Raw genomic sequence first — 23,060 nt, 5'->3', positions numbered from 1 at the left:
CTCAGATGTAAAATATGAATGCGTAAACACTAGTACCATTTTATTTATTTAAGAATGATTTTTTGTATCATTGTATCGTTTTTTCGATTTCGGTGAGCATTTTTCTTTAGTCTCCTCTGTAGACTCTCGCAAAGACTTCGTTTCAATGGAATATTTTCTTACATTTTAGGCTATAATATGCCGATTCAGGCAACTGTCTCCTGATTTCGGTGAATGCGGTTGTATGAAGGCAGTGGCTTTATTTACGCCAGGTAAAGAACGTTAAAAATTAACACCAGTTAATTATCATATTAGCATAATGTGGCATGTAGATTATTTTTGAACAATAAACTTAACGATTGCAAACTTTTATTATCAAAGGGGTGAACTCTATTATTTTGATATATCATCGTTATTATTTTTATATTAACCCTCAAACACTATGGGAACAATACATTGGGTATGGCCATTCGATTGCTATACCCCTACAGCACGAAATACTGTAGCAATATTGCATCAATATTTTAATAGTGCGCAATATTACAAAAATTGCAGCAATATTATTGCAATATTGAAATTTAAATATTATATTGGAAATATTGCATCAATATTGTGAAATTTTAATATAATTCACCTAAACAATTAAGGATTGAAGGAACCGAGTCGAATCTATTGAGCTGACACTTAATAAATAAAACATCCTTTTTAAATTTTAAATGTTTCGATCATTTTACTATGATCCTTTTTAATGGTGTACATAACCTAACAATTTGTATAAATGGCAGTAACAATTATTAATTTGCCATTGTACCATCTTGTTTAACGTTATCAAATAGTTCCTCGTTAAAATTACAGACATTATGTGAGCAATCTTTCAAAGTAATATTGCTGCAATATTTTGTGTTGTAGAAATAACTTTCATAAAAATAAACATATTGTAAAAAAATTTTTTTAACCAAAATACATTATTTTCCTTTTAAACAAAAGAAAAATAATGCAAATGTATGTATCTTTATTAGTAAAAAGAAGTTATAAGTATTAGAAAAACGTTGGAAAAGCATTGGAAAAAATCGAGTATGCTATACCCAACAAGGCGTTTAAGGGTCATTATTCTCACATATTTTTTATTTTATTTATTTTAAATTATTTATCATGATATATTGCTTTTTCAAATGATTTCTTAAAATTATTAAACAATAATGATTATTGCATTATTTGTGAAAGGTCAATCATATTTATTCTTTTGTGATAATTATTTTGATCGATTTTGTCCTGCTTATCAATGGACGGATATTGCATACATTATATCTTTTTTTGTAAATCGCAGAGACCGTAGGCCTGCACGCGGTCCAGCCCATTGAGATACTGCAGGATCAGGCACAACGTATTTTAGTGGATTATACAAGGTCACGGTATCCACAGCAACCAAGTAGAATCGGCAGATTGATGATTTTAGTCGGATATCTGAGGTGCGTCTCTTCCAAGACTGTCGAACGTCTATTCTTTCACGAAACTATCGGGGAAATACCAATTTCGCGCTTACTAGTCGACATGTATCAAATGGAAAAGTATATTAACTGAAGCGCATTTTGCATATCATACATACGTGTTATCGGCGTTATACATAAATGTGTCAGGACCACAGCGAGCTCGCAGCTTTCCAAAACTCTTCCGACTCTCTCACTTGTAGAAACAGCAGAATAGAATAAGAGAAAAGTTTTCGGAATCTGTAGTGGCCTCCACGAATTCCCTTTCCACGATTTGTCCTTGCGATTATGCAGTATAGCGTTGATATTCGACGAAAGTGGAATTTATTGTTTTATCAAATCCATTATGAGATCTATACACGATTGCTATTAAAGAAATAATAGTTCCTTTGTCGGTTATTTTTATAGAAAACTAACCATAAACTGGGCTTTTTGAATTTGTTATCTAAACCATTAAAAATTGTTTTCTACTTTTAAAATAAAATTAAGATAAAATTGTACATTCTTTCTCTCTCTCTTGTGAAAATTATACATTCGTATTTAATTCCTTTGAATACTTTTATTTACAATAAACATTCTCGAATGTATTCACATTTTTAATTATTATTTTATATCGTAATTTTACATTCAAGTAAAAATATAATGCCCCCAAATATCTTCAAGAAAATGTGAAAAATGTTTAACACGTGTATTTCTGTGACAACATTGGACATTCTACTTACAAAGGACCTTGTATGTACTTCTATCAACTACTTATTGCATTTCTAGCAAGTAAACTTACCCAAATGCAACTCTCGAATTTCTCTCTTTAGCACAAATGTAGAACTATGAAAAATATATTATCTATATCTCTCTTACCATTTTGATCCACAAACGATTTTATGGATAGTTGTTATTACTCTTTCAATTTTCATTCTCTTATTAACTATAAACAGAACAGAGTTAGGTAAGTTAATGTTTTTTTAACTGAATAAAATTAAAGTTAATGGCTTTACAAAATTAATAAAGTTAAGTTAAAAGTTGAAGCAATAAATTAACTTACCGAAAATTAAGTTAATATTGAATTAACTTAGTTAAAAAAAGTTAGTTTCGAAAAAAATTATTTTTGAGATCAAAATGTCCTAATTTTTTTAACAATGAGATTAAATAACAACTACAATATAGATTATTAAGTAAATTAAATTTTTAATTTTTTTATTCACATATGATATAACATAATTTTTTAGGTTTTTACTTTTTAATAAGCTTTAAGCCTTATAAAAAATGGACCAATTACAATTAAATATTCTCCTTGCATTCGACTGTAATTGGTCAATTTCTTATGACTTGAGGCTTAAAACACCTATTGTAGATCCGGACTAAAACTTATGACATAAGGCACGAGCCAATCAGAGGGCTGTATTAGCACATTTTAAGAAATTACTTAAGATGGTTTTAAAACATGAACGGATTATGAATATACGCCCACAATCTTATTATATTTTATTATTTTTCTAAGGCATTTAAAAGAGATAAAAAATTTTTTAACTTAAAAAAAGTTAAAAAGTTAACGTTTAAAAGTAACTTAGTTAAGTTAAAATTTAATGCATTTAAAATTAACTAAGTTAAGTTAAAAGTTATTAATTTTTTAATTTTTTTTAACTTTTAACGTTTTAACTAGTTACTACTCAACACTGAAATAGAATGATGTGTGCTTTTTCAGTCAGGGGCGAATTGGGACCAAAAATGTTACTGGACAAGTTAGGGGTCTCATATTTTGAGCCCCCCCCTCTCCAAAGAAATATTCTTCGGACAAGTATACTGATTCCAAGTAGGGATGTGCGGAGAAGTATAGACTATCGATATTTCGTATCAATATGAATCGAAATATCGATACGGGAATATATTTTATTGCCGTATAGATTAGAAATGATTCGATATTCGGGAATATCGTTACTTTTTTTGCATGTTTTATTATATAGATACGTGTGGAGAGCACGAACGATTTTAAAGAAAAATTGAAAAAAAATCATTGGGTAAATTCACTAATTTATCAATAAAATTATAAATATTTTAGTAAATTATACATACATAAATGGGAATAGGAGAAAGATTGATGAGAATAAAAAATTATGCATTTATACAATACATTTTATACAATACATATATTCGTCATTTTATACATATAAGTCTATCAACTAACAAAGATAATGTGAAACATAAAATTTCTTTTAATATTATTCATAATGACGTTGATCGCGATGTCGTAAACTGTCCCCGAATTGACATCCTTGTTACGTTTATGCGGTTGAATTTTGGAAATACAACCTTTGTATCGAATTAATTGATATCTACGTTCCAGATCCGATATGCTACGATACGGAAACTAAAAATTTCGATGCAAATATCGAATATCAAAAGGGGTAATACGATATTTCAAAATATTGATATATCGGAACATCCCTAATTCCAAGTGAAACGAACAAGCAAAAAAAAAAGAAATTGTCTGTATTTCGTCTCTGTTCCAGCATATTTATTGCACACCCACTAAAAAGCAATCTATATTTATTCATTAAAATATTTATTTATTCATTTTTATATTTATTTGTATATTTATTTTTTCATTTAATTGTTTTATTTAAATAATAATAAACAACAATTTATTTAAAGGATTACTCAAACATAACAGCGTATCTTCAACAATTGAAATTAAAAAGTATGTACAAAATAAATCAGGGCTTAGAAAGGTTCCTTTCAGGAAAATTATCTACATGTGACGCACTCCAAGAAAAGCATTTTCAATTTTTTTCTTGGAATCTTCCCTTGGGATCTCACCGGACATTTGCCCGATTGTCCGGTGGACCAGTCCTTCTCTGTTTTCAGCAAGTAGACAATACAGTATAATATAGTGAATCGTTATATCCTTGTTGTTTGCCAATGTCAAACAAAGATAAAATGATCACTATGTTACACTATGTTGCTTGCTGGACAGCAATATTTAGCAAACAGATTCTAAATACAAGATATGAGTTTTTTTTAGGAAAAATGCAAGATAATCCTTCGTAAATAAAATTTTCATATCCGAAAAGAAAAGATAGAAAAAATTGTTAAAGTTTGAACATAATTAATCTTAAATTTTTACTTCCTTAAATTATAATTTTTTACTATTATAAAAAATAAATTTTATATAATATTAATAAAAAAAAAGTTTACGTCAATAATATACGCAATCAGCAATCTAAAAATTTATATAAACTAAAAATTTATATCTAATAACTTATATCACAAAGTACATTAATTTTTTCAACCACATTGTTGATTTATTGCTTAAAAAAATTTAAAACGATTTATTTTATGAATTAAATGTCATATTTAAAATCAGAATAATTTATATAGATAAGATATATCTCTATACTGTATTTTTCTCAATTTTCTTTCTAATTTGTTTAAATAGTTAGATGTTATTATTTTAATAATATAAATTATCTATATGGCTCAATCAGAATAAATCAGTAGTAAAAAGAATGGGCTATGAGCCAGTTGGCTCATAGCCCATTCTTTTTACTACTGTTATTATTTTGTTATAGTTGATAAGAAGGTGAAAATTGAAAGAATAGTAATTGTCCTTAAAACCACTTATGGGTCAAAATAGAAAGACATGTGTAAAATGTTTCTTAGTTCTACATTTAAGCCAAATTTGAAAAAAAGTTGTACTTGGATAAATTTACTTGTAAGTAAAGCAAAAGTTTATATTGCTACTTATATCGAATATTGAACAGTTGTTTTTCTTGCATGACCCCAAATCCAAATAAAAAAGAATGGTGAAATAAAGTTTGCATATGGAAGCATTTACTTCAATTCATATATCTTGATGATTACGAAATGTAGAAAGAAGTAATAGAATTATATATGCTTTTTTTTATTGCATATATTCGAATTTTACTGGATCAATGTTGATTGCAGAAGTTTTAATGAAAACGTTTACTGTTGTATTGTTCAAGCATTTAATCGTAATCCTACGTTTATATATGTGAAATAGTGTAATAATCTATTATTATAAATTCATATTAGTGAAGATAATTATTATTTTCTAACCATACATTTTTAGAATTTCATAGACTAGACAGAGTACAGTCACGTAAAGTGATTATAAAACCATTTCGAAAATTATGCTCGGGGAAATAATCAAGAATCTGTAATGTATATCCCTCTCTGTGATCCTCCTTGAGTAAAAAATTATTGTACCAATTCAATTTGTTAAATAATAATGGTGCGTGAAATAAATATCATATACATATGTATTGCATCAGCATACATAAAGCTAACAATAAGTTATATGTATGATAAAAATCACGTAGACAATGGAAGTATCGCAATATAATTATAATAAAATTATAATAAAAAATATGGTATAATAATGTAAAAAGTGTGGTATAATAATGGTGCTCTAATTTTTTATATCATTGCTTTGGCGAAAAGGTAACGTTTATTTATGAAATTTGAGTGCAGTGCAGAACTATTATTATGAATAACAGTATTAAACAAAATCGGATGAAAAAGATGTATTATAGAAGAAAGTTGTACTCCATAATATTATTGTTATATTCTCAAGTTCTTTTGTTGATAGAATTGTTAAATATGTTGCAATTACATAAAAAATATAACATATACTACAGGATAAGTTTATTTATTATAATTCTGTATTATAATAAATGTCTTATACAAATATACTGTAATACTTTATTCTAATATATTGTATTAAATTTTGTCGATATTTAAACAAAATTTTTTTTATTGTAATCTTAGATAAGATATACCATCTAATGCGATATAATATATACACACACTATTATAATTATATCTAATATATTATAGATAATCATATGTTTCTATCACTGCAGATATAAAATTATTTATTTATCTTGTATTTTTATAATGCATTTTAAAGTAAAGTATTTTATTGAATTGTTATTATAAATTGGTATTTCATTTTTTATATTAAAATTTTATTTTTACTTTCTAATATAAATAGTTGCTTTTCTTACTTTATTATTAGATATCTTACGATGGTAACTCGTAATACAAAAATTTATCTGCATTACATGCATGCAAAAAGATGATAGTTTGAAAATGATAATTTAATAGACGCGCACCTTGAAGCGCGTCTATTAAATTATCAAAACGAACCTTGAGCATTTCAGTAAGCATTTATTACGTGGCTCGGCAAATGAACTGGTACTTGTACCAAAAACGTAGAATATGTCCAGATTATTGAGAAGATTTAAACTTCGAATCGCGATCATTTTGACGAACAGTTCATGCCGAGCCGCGTAATAAATGTTTACTGAAATGAAGTTATGAAGTTGATTATATAATAATAGTATTATTAATTTTTCTTATTTAATACATAAGTACAGATTAAGTAAATGATCATTGATGACAAAAAGTTTTCGAATATGTTAAGACCTCGTGTCATTATTTGTCAGAGAAAAGGATTATCACTCCTTATCATGGTCGTATCGTGGTCATCATCGCAATTAGTGATCGGCGAATTATGTATTAGTTGCTGCTTATAATATGACTTTAATTACATTAGGAAAACATTTTAACAACTTTTACCTGTCAAATAATTGCATTTTATTAATAATTTTAACGAATAATACTTTTAAGGCTTTCAGGATGTTTTCTTCAACAGTGCCTAAAGGATTTACAGATTATTGCCGTGTTGTGATCCATTACTAATGCCATCACTTCGTGGTGCCAAATTGGCATCAAACTCGATCAGATTTTGACTACAAAATCATAGCTATCTGTGTCCGTATTTGGCTATGAATTTTTCGACAAAGACTGCTGACAGGCTATGCCAGCAGATTGGTGGCGGAAATCGAGCAGAGTTTATTTGAATCAGGTTCTGCTCTCAATCTGCTCTCAATTTATCATCAGGTTATGCAGGACTTTGTTCGGTTTCTGCTACCAATTTACTGGCAAAACATGTCTAGCAGGCTTTGTCATATTTCTGACAACAATTTGCTGACAATTTCAGATAATACAAATTCTGTACAAATTACAATTTATTGCCTTTCTGCAATCAAAAATTAGTAGCAGGTTCTGCTCAAAATCTGTTTCCGCATGTTTTGTTATCAGAGTTTTCAAAACAAAAATTTGTGTAATTTTGAAGAAGAAAATACTTATTATAGCCTCACCTACATGTATTCATGTCTATCTCTAAAACTACATTAAAAAATTCTACATTTTAATTTTATTATTAAGTGTAAAATTGTTTTATACGTTGAACAATAAAAGGAGGGGGCAGAATCAACAAAATGCTTGAACGATTTATTTTGATGAACTTTATTTATTTATCTGTTTTTCGTAAAGTCAATTTTAATATAGAAATGTAAGATATGACTATTTTACTAAATATTTTTAATGATAAAATGTTTAAAGAAAAAATTCTGTTTAAAGAAAAATTCTGTTTAAAGAAAAAGTTATGTTCGGAAATTCTACGTTTTGCTCCACTGTGCAACTCCTCATTTATTATATTCTTAAAAGAAAGTGAATTATAAGATATTTACATCTCATATTATATTTGTCTAACTTTTGATAAATATTAAAATACGAATACCAATTTTGTAGAATGTAGATCACGTGAATGTACAATATGGACAGCTGCTATTATATGTCTAAATTCCGTGAAATCAATATGAATCATTCGAATAAATTCAACTTTAAGAGATTAATCATTATGGAATTATTTCGTGTATAATTACCGGTTATTCATATATTATAGCACATATATGAGAGCATATTATAGCATCGTTTCAAAATTGGCTTGATTAATGCTCTCGCATGTAAATAATGTGAATAATGTGAAATCAGAATATTAATCATATTTTTTGGTCTTATTCAATTTTGCGTAATGAGAGAATTAACTTACAATTAGTTATATTAAATTTGTTTCAAGGAGCGAAATTATAGAATTCTTTATCAATTGAATACTTTATCAGTAATATTAATATGAAGAAAGAGATTAAATTTGTTTCAAGGAGCGAAATTATAGAATTCTTTATCAATTGAATACTTTATCAGTAATATTAATATGAAGAAAGAGATTTTAGATTATCTTGAGGTTTGTTAATAACATTTACAAGAAATTAAATATTAGTTCATGCCTTTATTGATAATAAGCTTTTGTTGAGCTTTCGCCTAGGTCCTGCTGGTTGTCAACATCTTGGAGACATTTTGGGAGTTCCAGTATTCACAGTGCTATATATACAAAAATAAAAACACTTTTATTATACAATTCGAAATCAAGTTTTGAATTAAATCTACTCAGATTTGATCGATACAGCCGATTCGATAATCTCGGGTACTAATAAATCGATGAATCGCGTAAATATATCCAGCCGGTCTCGGAAATCATACACAAAATAACATAATAATAAAACAATAATAAATGGTTAATTTGATACTATAGATAATACTACATCTTCTAATTAGGCTTGAGAGATTTCCTAACAAATATTTTTATATATAAAAATATTATATAAAAGACTAACAAAAATATAACGCTATGATAAAATTTGGAAACAAATTGTGAAAACATATTTCTTTAGCAAAATAAACATTTATGTGTTAAATTAACTGTAGAACGATACATTGGATATTGCACGCAAGACTTTTTTTTTTTCAAAGATTGATATTTCTATAACTTTAACTTTAACGATTGACTAATCTATTTGGCAAATTTAAACATGCTAGTACATTCTTTTCCTTTGACAAAGAACAAGAGATACCCGATAAAAAATTTTTCATGTAAAAAACATACGGAAAAATGAGGGAATCGTGTGCACTTAAAAGGAATTTATTGCTGTGAGGTAGTTCTTGAAGTTGAAATCGAAGTAAGGGAATACAAACCATACACATTCCTCTATCAATATGCATTCTCATATTGAACAATTTTTCATTTGATAATATTGTATTTGACAAAAAATAAAAAAAGTAAAAGCGAAAAAATTTCTCGCGTGACGGGTAATTAAACGCATAGGTTGAGTAATTGTGCGCAAAGCAAAAATCGTAGGAAACTAATGAATAAGATTCATTCCAGTTCATGTTTTATGGAATGTTGATAAGGAAATGAGAAAATATATTTATTAAGACAATGTTAATAAAAATCTAATATAAATTTTATAATAGAAAAATAACACAAAAATTGGGAAAATTAATTATTTAAACAAAAATTGCATATGAAATTCTCAGCGTCACTATCAGCTTCACTGCATTTTTCATGGACCTATATATTCAAAACATAGGCGGAATTAAAATCACTCAGTCGACACAAACTAAAGTAACAAAATGTCAATGTTACAATTTTGCACTCTACAATATCACTGCTATGTAACACTATCATGTGTTATATTACATTTATATTGTGGAATATGAAATTATAACATGGATGTCATGTTACTTTTAATTTGTCGACTGGGCAGAGTTCCATATCTTCCGAATTTATTGCAAATGGCGCATTTTTCATTGGGAGGAAATTTCGAATTGTCCGTGCGTACAATTTTCAGCCGCAAATTGATTTGATAAGAAAAACGCTCAAAGCCTTTTTAACTTAATTCAACGAATAATAGCTCAAAAGAGATAATACTTTAGTATAAGATATATGTATGATTAAATAAGCAAAATAAGAATACGGATTTACAGTCTTATTTTTTGAATGTCCAAATTACTATTAAAATATGTAATTTCATTTTTTCTTGTATTTGCCGTTAACTACATTTTTAAATTATATAACTTATGGTTATATCTGCAAAGAATTACCTCTAGCCTAGAAATTTCGTCGCAGTAGCATAAATTTCCATTTATCAGAAAAGTGCTAAATCAAAATATGCACAATTATTCTACTTACCCATATATATAAATATAATATATAAATACATATATAAATATAAAAATATATATAAACATATACATTACATACGAAATATATGTCCATATATCTTTCTTTTTTTGTAAAATTACTGTTTAGTACAAGAAAAATAATATTTAATTATAATAAAAAAAAACATTAAAAAAATTAAAAAATCATTTTTACGTAGTTTCTTTTACAAAAAGTTAAGTCTAAAATAATGAAAAACAGTTATTTACATATAATTATATATAATGATTTATCCCTTTAATTATTTTTTATGTTTTCCCATTATTATCATTATATTTTTTGTATTAAATAGTACATTGACATTTATTGTTTATTAAATAGTAATTTCATAAAAGAAAGAAGGATATATGTAGATATATAACTATATTTCGTATACGATGTTTATATGTATTAACTATTTATATCTTCTTATATGAAAAATTTATATATTATATATACACGAGTACATATTTATGTTCTTACATAAAATATATTTTCCGGGTAAAATCAACAAATAATTTTTAAATAATTTTTAAATGATTGAAAATTCAAAGTTGGTATGCGATCCATACCATCTCATAAAGTAAAAAAGTTACACAAACAACACCCATCACAGTGTGTCGTTAGCGTAATTTTTTTATTTTATGAAATTATAAGTTACTATAAAGTCTGCAATTTTGTTTATAAAATATTTTTTAAGTAACATAGATGTACGTAAATAAATTACATATTAATTTTTAATAAAAATTTAATACTATAATACTCATTATTTTAAAACGGTACACTGAAAGAAAAGATTAGCTGAATATGGCATAGCATTTTTATTGGCTACAGTAGCCAATTAAAAATATGCTACACCGTATTATTTATTACAGCATCTAAATTACTACAGCAGCCAATCTTTTTTTTCAGTGTATAGATTATCTTTGTCAAACACCACTTTACCTTGATAAATAATTATTGTGACAATGTAATTTATAATTCAAAAAAGCGATCGTTCACATGCCGTAAGAAAGACATGCAGTTTTTTAAATTTATATAACAAATTAACAAAGAAACGAAATGTTTTAATTTTTAATAAAAAGAACGTTCTATACCCATAATTGGCAGGATGAATGAGTCTAAGAAAGTTGCAACTTTTGTATATATGCCTGGGAAACTTGGCACAGCGCATCCCAAGCCCCATGAAACTACCCCAACAACGATTATCCTATTATTATATTGAATCATCAGTGGTCCACCACTGTCACCCTGAAAATCATTTCAAATCGTAAGAAATGTACTAATAAAATATACTAATATTTATGCAGCACACACACATACACACACAAATTATTAAAGATTTTCTTTTCTTTTTTTAAATGTTACAATTAGTTTTAAAAATTAATCATTAATTAAATTAATAATTTATAACGAATTTGTTTCCTAATATATATTATATATTAACATCATTAAATAAAAAAATAATGTAAATGTTCACAATAGAGATTCGGAAATTGACAGAATTACATTCACCATACACACGCGCGTGCGCGCGCGCACGCACACGCACGCATATTTATGAAGTAATTCATAGTAAAAATAACACTGAAATGATATTAATAAAAAGGTAAAATTTAATTTAAAAATAATTTAAATTAAATACAAAATTATCGAGTTAATCAATTACAGTGCACAGTGTAGGTATGTGTATGCACATACATATACATATAGGTATATATATAAATCAAGAATTCTTAATTTCTTTATTAATTTCTTCATTTGTCTGTTAAACTATTTAGAGAGAGATAAAGATATGATGTGTAAACCTTTCATTAATTTTTTTATTATAATTTTTTTATTTTCTTTCTCTCACCTGACAGGAATCTTTTCCAAGTTTTCCTGCGCATACAACGCGATAATCAATGACTGAATTCTCCATTCCCTCAACTCTGCTGTAATTAGTTTTGCATTCTTTCTCCGAACATATAACAACTTCTGCTTGCAAAAGTACACTGCTTTGCTCTCCCTCTGAAAAACAAATACAGTTGGAGCAAACTTTAGCATTTTTAGAATAAAAAGATTATTGTATTTTTATTATCAGATTATAATTAGGCAAGAATCAATTCATTCCACAAATGATTAACAATAAGTAATTATTACTTACCGTATGATGTACGTCCCCATCCAGCGATGATAGCCTCCTTTCCCTCTAATATCTTATTTTTCATATCGCCCAGCGGAAGACAAGCGGGAACAAATCTTGCTGAAAGTTTATAAAACCTATTAATCTATTATATTACGACAGAGAAAAGAATTTGTGTCCTAAAATATGTAATATTTAATTCTAAAGATTTTTGTAACATAAATCGACACACGCGTAATAATTTTTAAAATTTTATCGACTTTATAAATTTAATATCTATTTTAATGTACTTTGTATGTTTATAGAAAAGATATGATTAACGATAAGCTCTGCAAGTTTGTGTATCTGGATGTAATCATACATTCTAATTTAAGAGTGAAAGAAGAAGGATAATAATTAAACACGCGACTTTTACTTCTATATTTACTCTTCACGAGAAACGATAATATCCATCATATAAGATTCATATAGGATTTGAATGACTAGTTTGTAGGAGATCAGGTCAAAAGTTAATAACCAATCCTCTAAGAGTGGAGCCTTGTTAAATCACTAAAAACAAAGTAATTTTATAGAATTTTTTTTGAAGAAACAATGTAGCGAATTCTTTTAAAGATTTTCAGTGTTTTATTACACATTTCTAAGTAAAGAAAAAACTTTTTGTTAAAAAACAATTGATTTAATTTATAGAGCCCATAACAAATATTGACACAGCTCCTTGCCGGAGTTGTGAATGCAAGAATTATAATGCATTACGTACTCTGAGGCAATAATACATAATAATTACTTATTTTTTATGACATTACTTTTTTAATAAAAATCAAGAAAATAAGAAAAAGATTGAAAATTAACAAAAAGGAAGCACTTTAAAAAATATTACAACTTTACCAAAGAATTTTATTTTATTTATGCAATAAAAAAATAGTTTAAATTAATTATTTTATTAATTTTATAGATTCAGCGATGAATGTATTTGATAAACTTCATGTATTGCATCGGTACAATTTGATTGATCAACAATTTCTGAGTAATCTCTTCTACTAATTTAAAAAAAATGGTTTTAAGAAAAACGCATTTAAAGTTTTTGATATCGAAAAATAAAAATTATATTATCATAAGGCCTGTTTCTTATTCTTGCACTAGACTGCACTAAAATTTTCTTTTTTGCTTCCGCCAAATACCAAACATATATCTATTTCGCTTTAAGTTCCAAAAGTGTATACTAGTTCAGAAAACAGATCTATATATAGACACATTCAAATAAAGAACCTCATATACTTGCGTGCAAAAAATTGACTGAGATTCTTTAAAACTTTGTATTTCGTTCTGTAACTTTAGAAATATATTTTTTACATGTTTATACTGTTGATTAAAGCAAAAAAATTTTAGGATTTTTTGAACCGGTTACACGAGACTCCCTTTTCAAAAATCTTGTGTGGTAAAATTTAACTTATTTTTTATCTTTTATCTCATACCAAACGAAATTTTTTTATTTAATAAATTTTATATCACGCGATTTTGCTTAATATATAAGGAGAATATTGCTTCTTATTCCTTCAAAAGACAAATATAATTTTGAAAACAAAATAGAATAAATATAAAAACTTACATGGTACGCTGAAAAGTGTTTTTAAAATAGCTATATCGTTCTCTTGGGTGTCGCTATCGTATTCGGGATGGATCTTTATACTTGTTATCAAAACGTTGTATGGATCTGTACCGTCGTTATCGTCGTATAAATTTAAGCCACCAATGTGCGCGAGGCGCAACCCAGTACCATAACAACAATGAGCGGCGGTGAGAATATGTTTGTTGGAAATCAAAGTGCCACCGCATATCGGCTGCAGCATATAATTTGCAAGACTGACCATCCAAGGATATTGACCTGCAAAATTAGTCTACTATATTAATAGCTGTAACAATAATCACATGTTGGAACAAATACTAATAAACTACATTTATAATCTTTTTTATAATTGAAAAAAAATAAGTACTATATTTTAATTATTAAATATTGAATTTTATAATTCTATCATAATCTATTAAAAACGAAATGTATAATAAGTTATTTATATTTCTCGAGATTAATTTACTGAAAAAAGTTTTTATTCTCAATTATTTGTATTACAAAACAACGCTGCAACATTATTGCAAGAAAAAATATAACATTGATAAAAAAATACTCCTGCAAAGTATTTTAAAAATAAAAAAAGAATTTTAAAGTTTCTATGATAAATTGAGACAAATTTCTTTGGAAAAAATTTTGAATTTTGTAATAGTTATTTTGTAACAGTTATTTGATAAGCAATTGAAAAATGTGTTGTGACTTTAAATCAAGTGATGGGCGAAATCGAGCAAGATCGATTGTGAATGGAAATTGTGAAAATGATCAGTTATTAAATAATAGGTCAAATAAATGATCGATTTTGTACAATTGGATATTTCAATAAAAAAAATAAGCGATATTCTGCAAAACATCGGAGAAAAAATCGATTATCGGATCATAATCAATAATACTCGCAAAAATTCACAAAAGCGTGATGACACTTCTACTGGCTCAAACAAATACTACAAGCAAGTTAGGTCATGGCACATAGAAAAACTTAAGATGTTATACGTGGTCTACAATGGGCAGTAGTAGTAGTAGTGGATTAAAGAGTAGGCATAGAAATCAACCAATCATAGTCGAATGTGAGGAGGATAATCAACTATGATTGGTTAATTTCTATGCCTACTCCTTAATCCACTATTGTTACTGCTCATTGTAGATCACGTATAAAACGATGCTAAAATGAGATTTTGCTGTGTAAAACTCAAGCTAAGTCTCCAGTCGTATAAAATTAATCATTTACAGTTGAATGTGGAAAGAATAATTTGACTATACGATCGGTCAATTTCTTATGATTTAAGGCTTATGTTTTACATTTTAAAAGTCTCATTGTAGACGTCGCTTTAGACTTAACCAGTAAGGCCAGTAAGCGAATCGACCAATCACAATAAATAAAATCATATAATTGGTCGATTAGGAGCATTATAGAGTATATCTAGTATTATCTAGTATAGATAGACCGAGCATGCTGCGCAAAACAGCCGGCAGTATACTATGCGTGCTTTCCAATAAGCGACACAGTGCGACACAGTGATCATGTCATCTTTGTTTAACATTGGTAAATAACAAGAATGTGACAATAACAATGTGTAATCTATTGTGTCACACTGTGTCATTTGTGTCGCTTGTTGGAAGGTACACTATGTCGTCTATGGCCCGCATTCAGAGAACGCGCTTTTATCTCTGAAATATATATGCGTGATGTAAAGTATAATAGGTATTAACACGCTAGCATCGTTATAAGTTGTAAGCGCGTTCTGAATACGGGTCTATGTCTATGGTGAAACCGACCCTTAGGACTATGGCAGAGAACGCGATGTAACGAGACGCAACGAGACGTAGTCGTGATGTGGGATAAGACAGAGAAAAATATAGAAGTCGCAGTCACGACTGTGACTTCTACGTTTTTCTCTGTCTGAATCGAATCTAAAAATTGAATGTTCGATTCAGCTGGGATTTCAGTCTGAAATAATTGGACAACTCATTAATCGAGATGAAATATAGGGAAAAAATTCGATTGTCTCTACAAAGTCCATCAGACTTTGATTAATCGAAGCAACATTGCCCATCACTATTTGAATGCTTTTCCATAATGCAAAAATTATTCATACCTGCTTTAGCTTTCTCGCCACCAACGATTTTGCTTACCGGCACATTACCGATTCCGCACTGAGGTACAGACTCAGAATTGGATGCAAAATTCGTGCTTTGACGAAACTCTCGATTGCTTTTCAATCCGATGGTACTACCTATAATAATAATAATAATAATAATAGTAATAATAATCTTTATTGGTTGGCCTATTGGTCTAAAGCCAAGGGACTTTTGATTTACATTAGATTCTTTGATTCTTCACACATTCTCATATTCTCCCCAATTTTTCTCATACAATTCACCGCTCCCTTCTTTCCTTCCTCCCCTAAATTTCTTTATTCGTGTGTATAGAAATATGCGTATCCGCATGTTTCGAAGTACGCTGTATGCTTCTTAACATTCGCGTCATAAATCAATACGTAATCCGACCGTAAACAAAGCTGGGTCATTAGATCAGCGGTTTTACGCTGACAATATTTCATGTGAATTAAAATAAACATATAGATGTAGTTGCAATTCTAGGATACTGTATAAATCGCTTGTTTATTACTTGTATTTGAACCGCAATATTCGCGCGCTCTCAAATACTCTCTTTCATTTTCGGGATTACAGTGAGCAGAAGCGTTTTAATATTTTTTTGTGTTAATAATACATGCGAATGCCGCATGGCAAATTATGGAGTTACAACAGTAATTATGCAGTTCTCATTGGACCTGTATTGTAGCGGCTGTTAATAATAATATAATGAAATTTAAGCTGTACTTTTAAGTTAAACAACTTAAATTTAATTTGATAACATACCATTAAATTTAATATATCTGAAACTGAAAAATATATTTGTGTATTGGACATGAAATGTAATGTACGTTTCACAAAATTTTATGAAATCTAATGTATTTTTCATAAAGTTTTATGTGAATTTGCATGAAATTTAATGTACAAGTCATTACATTTAAGAAGAGACTACTGTAACTTAGATTTCAGTTAAATCGTTCCTTACTTTTCAATTAAATCTTGATCACAAACTTCTATTATATGTTATTTAAATTCATTATGTAATTTCTAATAATGTACTATTGAATAAATAAACTATTATATATTTGTGACCAAGATATTCGGTCCACAGACTATCGCTTTTTAACTTCCTTTTTCTTTATATGTTTTACAATTAACTTTTTGTAACATTTTCCGATCATCTTTTTCTCAAACATATCCAAATAAGCAAAAAATAATTATTACAATGTTATTACAACTATTGTCAATATCATATGATGTTTTCAAATATGTTTTTTGTATACAATGTTAAATGTGTATGTTAATATTGTATACAACATTATTATGAATAAATTTTGACACTAATTCAGAGGTTTTGATAATGTATTATGAGAAATATCATGATTCAGAAATATCATTTTACAAATGATATCGTGCTAATATTGAATCAACATATCAGAACGTACGTTAAATTGTAACATTGTAAAATGAAGATTCGATGTTGAAAAGACTATTCTAGAAACGTTCAATGTTCGTTGAAGTAATGTCTTGCGGATGTTACAATTCAAAATTCGAGAATAATATTGATTCTATATTATATAAACGTCCAAGAACATTAGATTCCTGAAATAATTTTTACACTAAAATTAAACGAAATACTTCAGAAGCGCCAAACCTTTGCAGGTTATCACCTTGTTGTAATCCACTGTTAATATCAATGTTTCGTGAACCTTGCCATTCACTTTATCAAGGCGAAGAGCGCACCGATACGCGTGGAATACTCGTGAAAGCCTCAAAAGTATTAAACGAAATACTTTTAAAAAATTACATTTTATTTATTTTAATTTATTTGTAACGATATTACTTTTATTTTTAAGCTCTTGGATCTTCTAGAAATCATTTGATTACAAAATAGATAAAGAATCTTATAATGTTGCGCCCTTATTCTACCTGTAATTTTTTATTTACAAATATATTGGTACTTGTTAGTGCATGTTTAGAGTCCTACATCTTAAAATATAACTTTATTTAAAGGAAAATAATAAGATGGTGATTGTATGAATTACAGACAAGAATTAAATAAATATTTTATAAAAATGTTTTGTGTTGTTATGTATTTCCGTAATTATAACAGCTTATTGATTTTTACAAGGAATTTGAAATTAGAAAAAAATTAATATGAGATATGTCATCAAAAATTATACGACTGCGATTGCAACAAAATACTGCATCTCATTATTTACGTGTATAATCAATTATATTGTGCAATGGATATTATATTATGCATTAAATACTTGCGCGGAAAAACATGATTTTCAATCATTAAAATACTAGTTACCATCTCGATCATATTCTTTGAAAAAATATTTGTCATAAACGCATCTTAAAATCCGATGACTTGTTCATAATGAGTTTAAAGCATTTCAATGATGATTCATTTTATATAGTTCATCTTATATATATATATATATATAATTGAATGCGTTTATAATATAGATACGCGACAACATACGCTAAATAGATACGTTTGCTGATATGATCGTGTCAAATATTTGAACATATATCAGAAGAAAGAGAGGGAGGGGCGGTTCGATGCTTTTCTCAAAATCGAACTAAAAAAGAAGAAAATATAGAATGTTAATGTATAGTAACAGAATCAATTTTTACCAATGGCCAAACTACATATTTAAAACTCTCGTTCTATTGATTTGAAGAATCTGGCTTTAATTATGTTCAAACAGTTCTACGCTAATATTGTTATAATTTCTCAGTAGTCTAACGGAAAAGTAGCTTAACAGAAAAATAATTAAAAAAATAAAATGATCTATCACGATCGAAAAGACATCAAAACAATTGTACAAAAAGAGAGCCGTAAAAAGTCAGCGCGATAATTGGAGTGCAATACAATTTTTTCAAAACTAATTACAATTTAATATATCAAATTTGCGAATACAAATATATATACCGCTCAGATAGATTATATATACCGAAAAGATATTATTTTATAATAATACCAGCATTATGATGCTAGTATTAGTATTATGTAAGTATCGCAACACGGAAAACATATACAAATTTTTAAAATATTAATACGGATTAATACTGTAAATAGTAGGTATGAAAAATGTTTATCTATAAAGGTAAACATATTTTTTTATATGTTATTATTCTGATATATTCATCTACGAAAAAGAAATTAAACGAAGAATCTGACTAGAATGGAATAATCATAGGTTTTTACACACACAAAAAGATTGTGAAAGCATACCTTCAGAAGGCGGTAATAATGCGCACAGCAAACCGACGAATACTAATATAATAGTTTTCATTATGAATCACTTGTCCAGGTATCCTAAAAATGCAAATGTATTATATTACTTTATTATTTATTAATAGATATATTTATAAATAAATTATTGGAATCTAAAGTAGAAGCCACATGAAATGTGGATTCTATTTTAGGATACAAAATATCTTGTATCATACATATTTTATTAAGGAGCATAAAAATATTGTTTTTTATTATAAACAAGAAAATATGAAAAAATAAAGAAAGCAGTGAAATTCGATTTAAAAAATTAATGGGCGGAGAGAGGCAAGAAGAAAGAATCCAAATTTATATCGATAAAAAGATACATCAGTAGTCTATTAGAACAAAAATTCGTAGCGAACAGTATTTTAATTTAAAATTCGAACAGCTGAAACTTCATTAAAAATTAACAAAATTTAAATAAAAAAATAGGGTCTTTTAAAATTTAAAAGCTCGTTACTTTCGAAAGGTCACTAAATCTTTTGATTTTCTGTGAGTTTGATAATTTTTACATGAAATTTTTATATGAAATTTTTACATAGAAAACTACTCAAAATGGGAATTATTCTCTTCTCACTTTGTAGGTCTGTCACATGGCAAAAAAATTTATAAAAATTTTAGACTTTTTAATGTAAAAATTCAAAATTTTCTGTACAAAATCGTTTTCAAAAAATGTTCTTAAGATTTCTTAATACTGAGTTATAGTTAAATGCATGAAGTATTTTGCTTTGATAGTTCATAGTTCCATTAAAAATCATCGTATAATTTAATTTAATAAAAACAAATTCTTAACTTTGCTATATTGAATTGCCAAAGTTTTTTCAAAAACATGTAGATACGAAAACTAAAGGAAAAATAAAGGACATACACCACGAACGCAAGATATTCTTAGCGATTAGTTTATACTTGATTTTAAAACATATAATTGAATTATAAAAATTATAATCGAATCACATAAACGTTTCGGCCTTGAATTAGGCATAAGAATTTCATAAAAATTTTTTTACACGTAAACGTACAACTAATCTAAGTTTATTCATCTCCTAACATGTCTTATTATTATGCAAGAACGTTAGGACATACACCACGAACGCAAGATATTCTTAGCGATTAGTTTATACTTGATTTTAAAACATATAATTGAATTATAAAAATTATAATCGAATCACATAAACGTTTCGGCCTTGAATTAGGCATAAGAATTTCATAAAAATTTTTTTACACGTAAACGTACAACTAATCTAAGTTTATTCATCTCCTAACATGTCTTATTATTATGCAAGAACGTTCGTTAACTAAAATTGTTTTTCCTTTTTCTTTATATTGATGTTAGTCCAAAGAGTTTCGAATAATATCCAAAAAAATTCGTGTTTTATTACAATTTTTCCGATAGTCCAAATGTTCGTAATTCGTTGTTAATTGAACGCAAAATTTCCAGATTCTAATGATCACAACATTTCTTGATTAATTCATAATGTTTAAAATTCGTGTTTTGAGTTATAAATTATAAAAATTAGTACCTGCGTTCCAGTCAACTTATGAGGATTAATATCGAAAGTAGATGACTTGTTGTAACAAAGAACTCGTTAAAATGTTCTGCCGAATTCTTATCATGATACACGGTTTTACTATATATACCCAACATGTGTCGAAGGAGAAGGTAAAATGGTATTATGTAGAGGGAGTTATGCTAAGCAACGGAAAGTATGTCTCTGGTAATTTTTCCGTATCACTCTACTTGTTCAGATCATCAATTTGTTTTTTAACAAAAAAATTATTTCCGACGTGATTCTTTTTTGAAAAAACAGTTCTGTATCTAATACCTGAATATTATTCCAATTTATTTAGTGACCACATTTGATCTGATGCTGTGATAATACAGTGAGAGAATCTTTTGATTTTTTTATATTAGTTTTATATTCTTTGATTCTCGTTTTTGCTTTCCTTTTGGTTTGACCAACATAAGAAGAGTCGCAATCAAGACAGCTTATTTTGTATACCACATCACATTGTTTCATTTTTTTCTAATTTATCCTCACCTAATTTTATGAAACGATTCAAAGTATTCATAGGTTTATACGCTACTTTAAAATTATTTTTTCCTCTATAGTATTAAATTTGTCAGAGATTGTATTCATATATGGTATTATGAAATATTTTTTTCTATTGTGATCAATGGACTCATTATTGTTGACAATATTATTTTTATATAAATTTTTTCTACTTGATAATTTTTTAAATTCTATTATTAATTGTAGAAAAAATTATGTCAAGAGGATAACCATTAATTAGCAGAATGTTTCATGGATTCAATGTTTTTTTTTTGTGATATTCAGGATGTGAGAGAAAAAGAATTCTATCAAGCTGACCGATTATTACTCCTCTTTTGTGTTGAATTGGATGGTTAGATTTATAACTTAGATATCTTCCTGAGTTCGTGGGTTTTTTATACATGTTAAATTTGATACAACTGTCCTCTAATATCACTTTAACATCAAGGAAATTTACAGAATCGTTGTTCCCATGCTTAACAGTGAATCTCAGTCTATCATGATAAGAATTGAAATTCTCAAGTATTTCATTGATCTGATTGTTCAGAACTGCTAATAAAATATCATCCACATATCGATAGTAAATTGGAATGTTGATATTTATATTGAAAAACATATTTTCTTCCAAATCTTGAATTACTAAATTCGCTAAGATTGGCAACGGAGATCCCATGGGCATACCAAAGATTTGTTTAAAAAATTTATTATCAAATTTGAAATAAGTTGAATACTTTTTTCAATGAGTTTCGCAATGTTGTCTGCTTATCAAGTGATTGATTATTACTTATGGATCGGTGGATCCATAAGTAAGAACCAATCGCTCGATAAGTAGGTTGCATTTCGCAACCTATTAAAAAAATTTCATTAAAACATTTTCATTAAAACAATTTTTCTCTCAATATATTAAGTAAGGAATTATTACGTTATTGTACTCACACACAAATGAAAAGATTCAGGAAGACAGTGGTCGGTAGATCAACAAGAGTTCTAACGACGAATATTCTTGAACTTCTGGATTGCTCCCTTTTGATGCATTCATTTTATAATGAACAAAGAAGTAACAATGAGGAAGTAATTAAGTATAATTAACTGATAACGTTACATTTATTTTTTACTATCTTGAGCAAAATGCAAAGTGGAAACATTGTAACACAGGAAATGATCAATAACGAAGTACGTCATAAATTGACCAAAATTTCACTTTATAATAAACAAAGAAATAACAATGAGGAAGTAATTAACAGTTCAATTAACAATGTCATATTTATTTTTTATTATTCCGAGCAAAATACAAAGTGGAAACATAATACAGGAAATAGTCAATAACGATAAGTACGTCATAAATTGACGAAAATTTCGTAATAATTGCGCTAAGATAATTCACCACAACGTAGCACTTTTATTAGAATTAAGTTTTTAAATAATAAAACTTGTTAAAAATTAGACAAATCCGATTTGAGATATTTTATAATTATTTTAAAATTATTTGATTCTTTATTTAAAATTTTGTCA

The 23,060-nt window shown here is 27.5% G+C and overlaps 2 protein-coding genes across 2 annotated transcripts in view; one reads left to right on the top strand and one right to left on the bottom strand.

Moving 5' to 3' along the window:
- The window catches only part of LOC108726888 (nuclear receptor subfamily 2 group E member 1), a 26,698-nt gene extending 25,138 nt beyond the window's left edge, over positions 1–1,560 (top strand). The window contains exons 8-9 of the mRNA XM_018454708.1: positions 170–251; positions 1,307–1,560. Of these exons, the coding sequence (XP_018310210.1) occupies positions 170–251; positions 1,307–1,560 (336 nt within the window). The remainder of the gene's footprint in view (positions 1–169; positions 252–1,306) is intronic.
- A 7,020-nt stretch (positions 1,561–8,580) lies between these two features.
- LOC108726886 (venom protease) lies at positions 8,581–22,552 on the bottom strand. The gene is made up of 8 exons (XM_018454706.1): positions 22,485–22,552; positions 19,456–19,539; positions 16,211–16,348; positions 14,100–14,375; positions 12,515–12,613; positions 12,224–12,378; positions 11,466–11,619; positions 8,581–8,711 (listed from the first exon to the last, which is right to left on the bottom strand). Exons 2-8 carry the CDS (start codon positions 19,514–19,516, stop codon positions 8,704–8,706), a joined length of 891 nt encoding a protein of 296 aa, XP_018310208.1. The 5' UTR covers positions 19,517–19,539; positions 22,485–22,552; the 3' UTR covers positions 8,581–8,703.
- Positions 22,553–23,060: the final 508 nt, after the last annotated feature.

Source organism: Mycetomoellerius zeteki, unplaced genomic scaffold (assembly GCF_001594055.1).
Source record: "Mycetomoellerius zeteki isolate Tzet28-1 unplaced genomic scaffold, Tzet1.0 scaffold446, whole genome shotgun sequence".
In the NCBI taxonomy this organism is placed as follows: Eukaryota; Metazoa; Arthropoda; class Insecta; order Hymenoptera; family Formicidae; genus Mycetomoellerius; species Mycetomoellerius zeteki.
The sequence above is the reverse complement of the archived record's forward strand: the minus strand, read 5'-3'. Positions and strand labels throughout refer to the sequence as shown.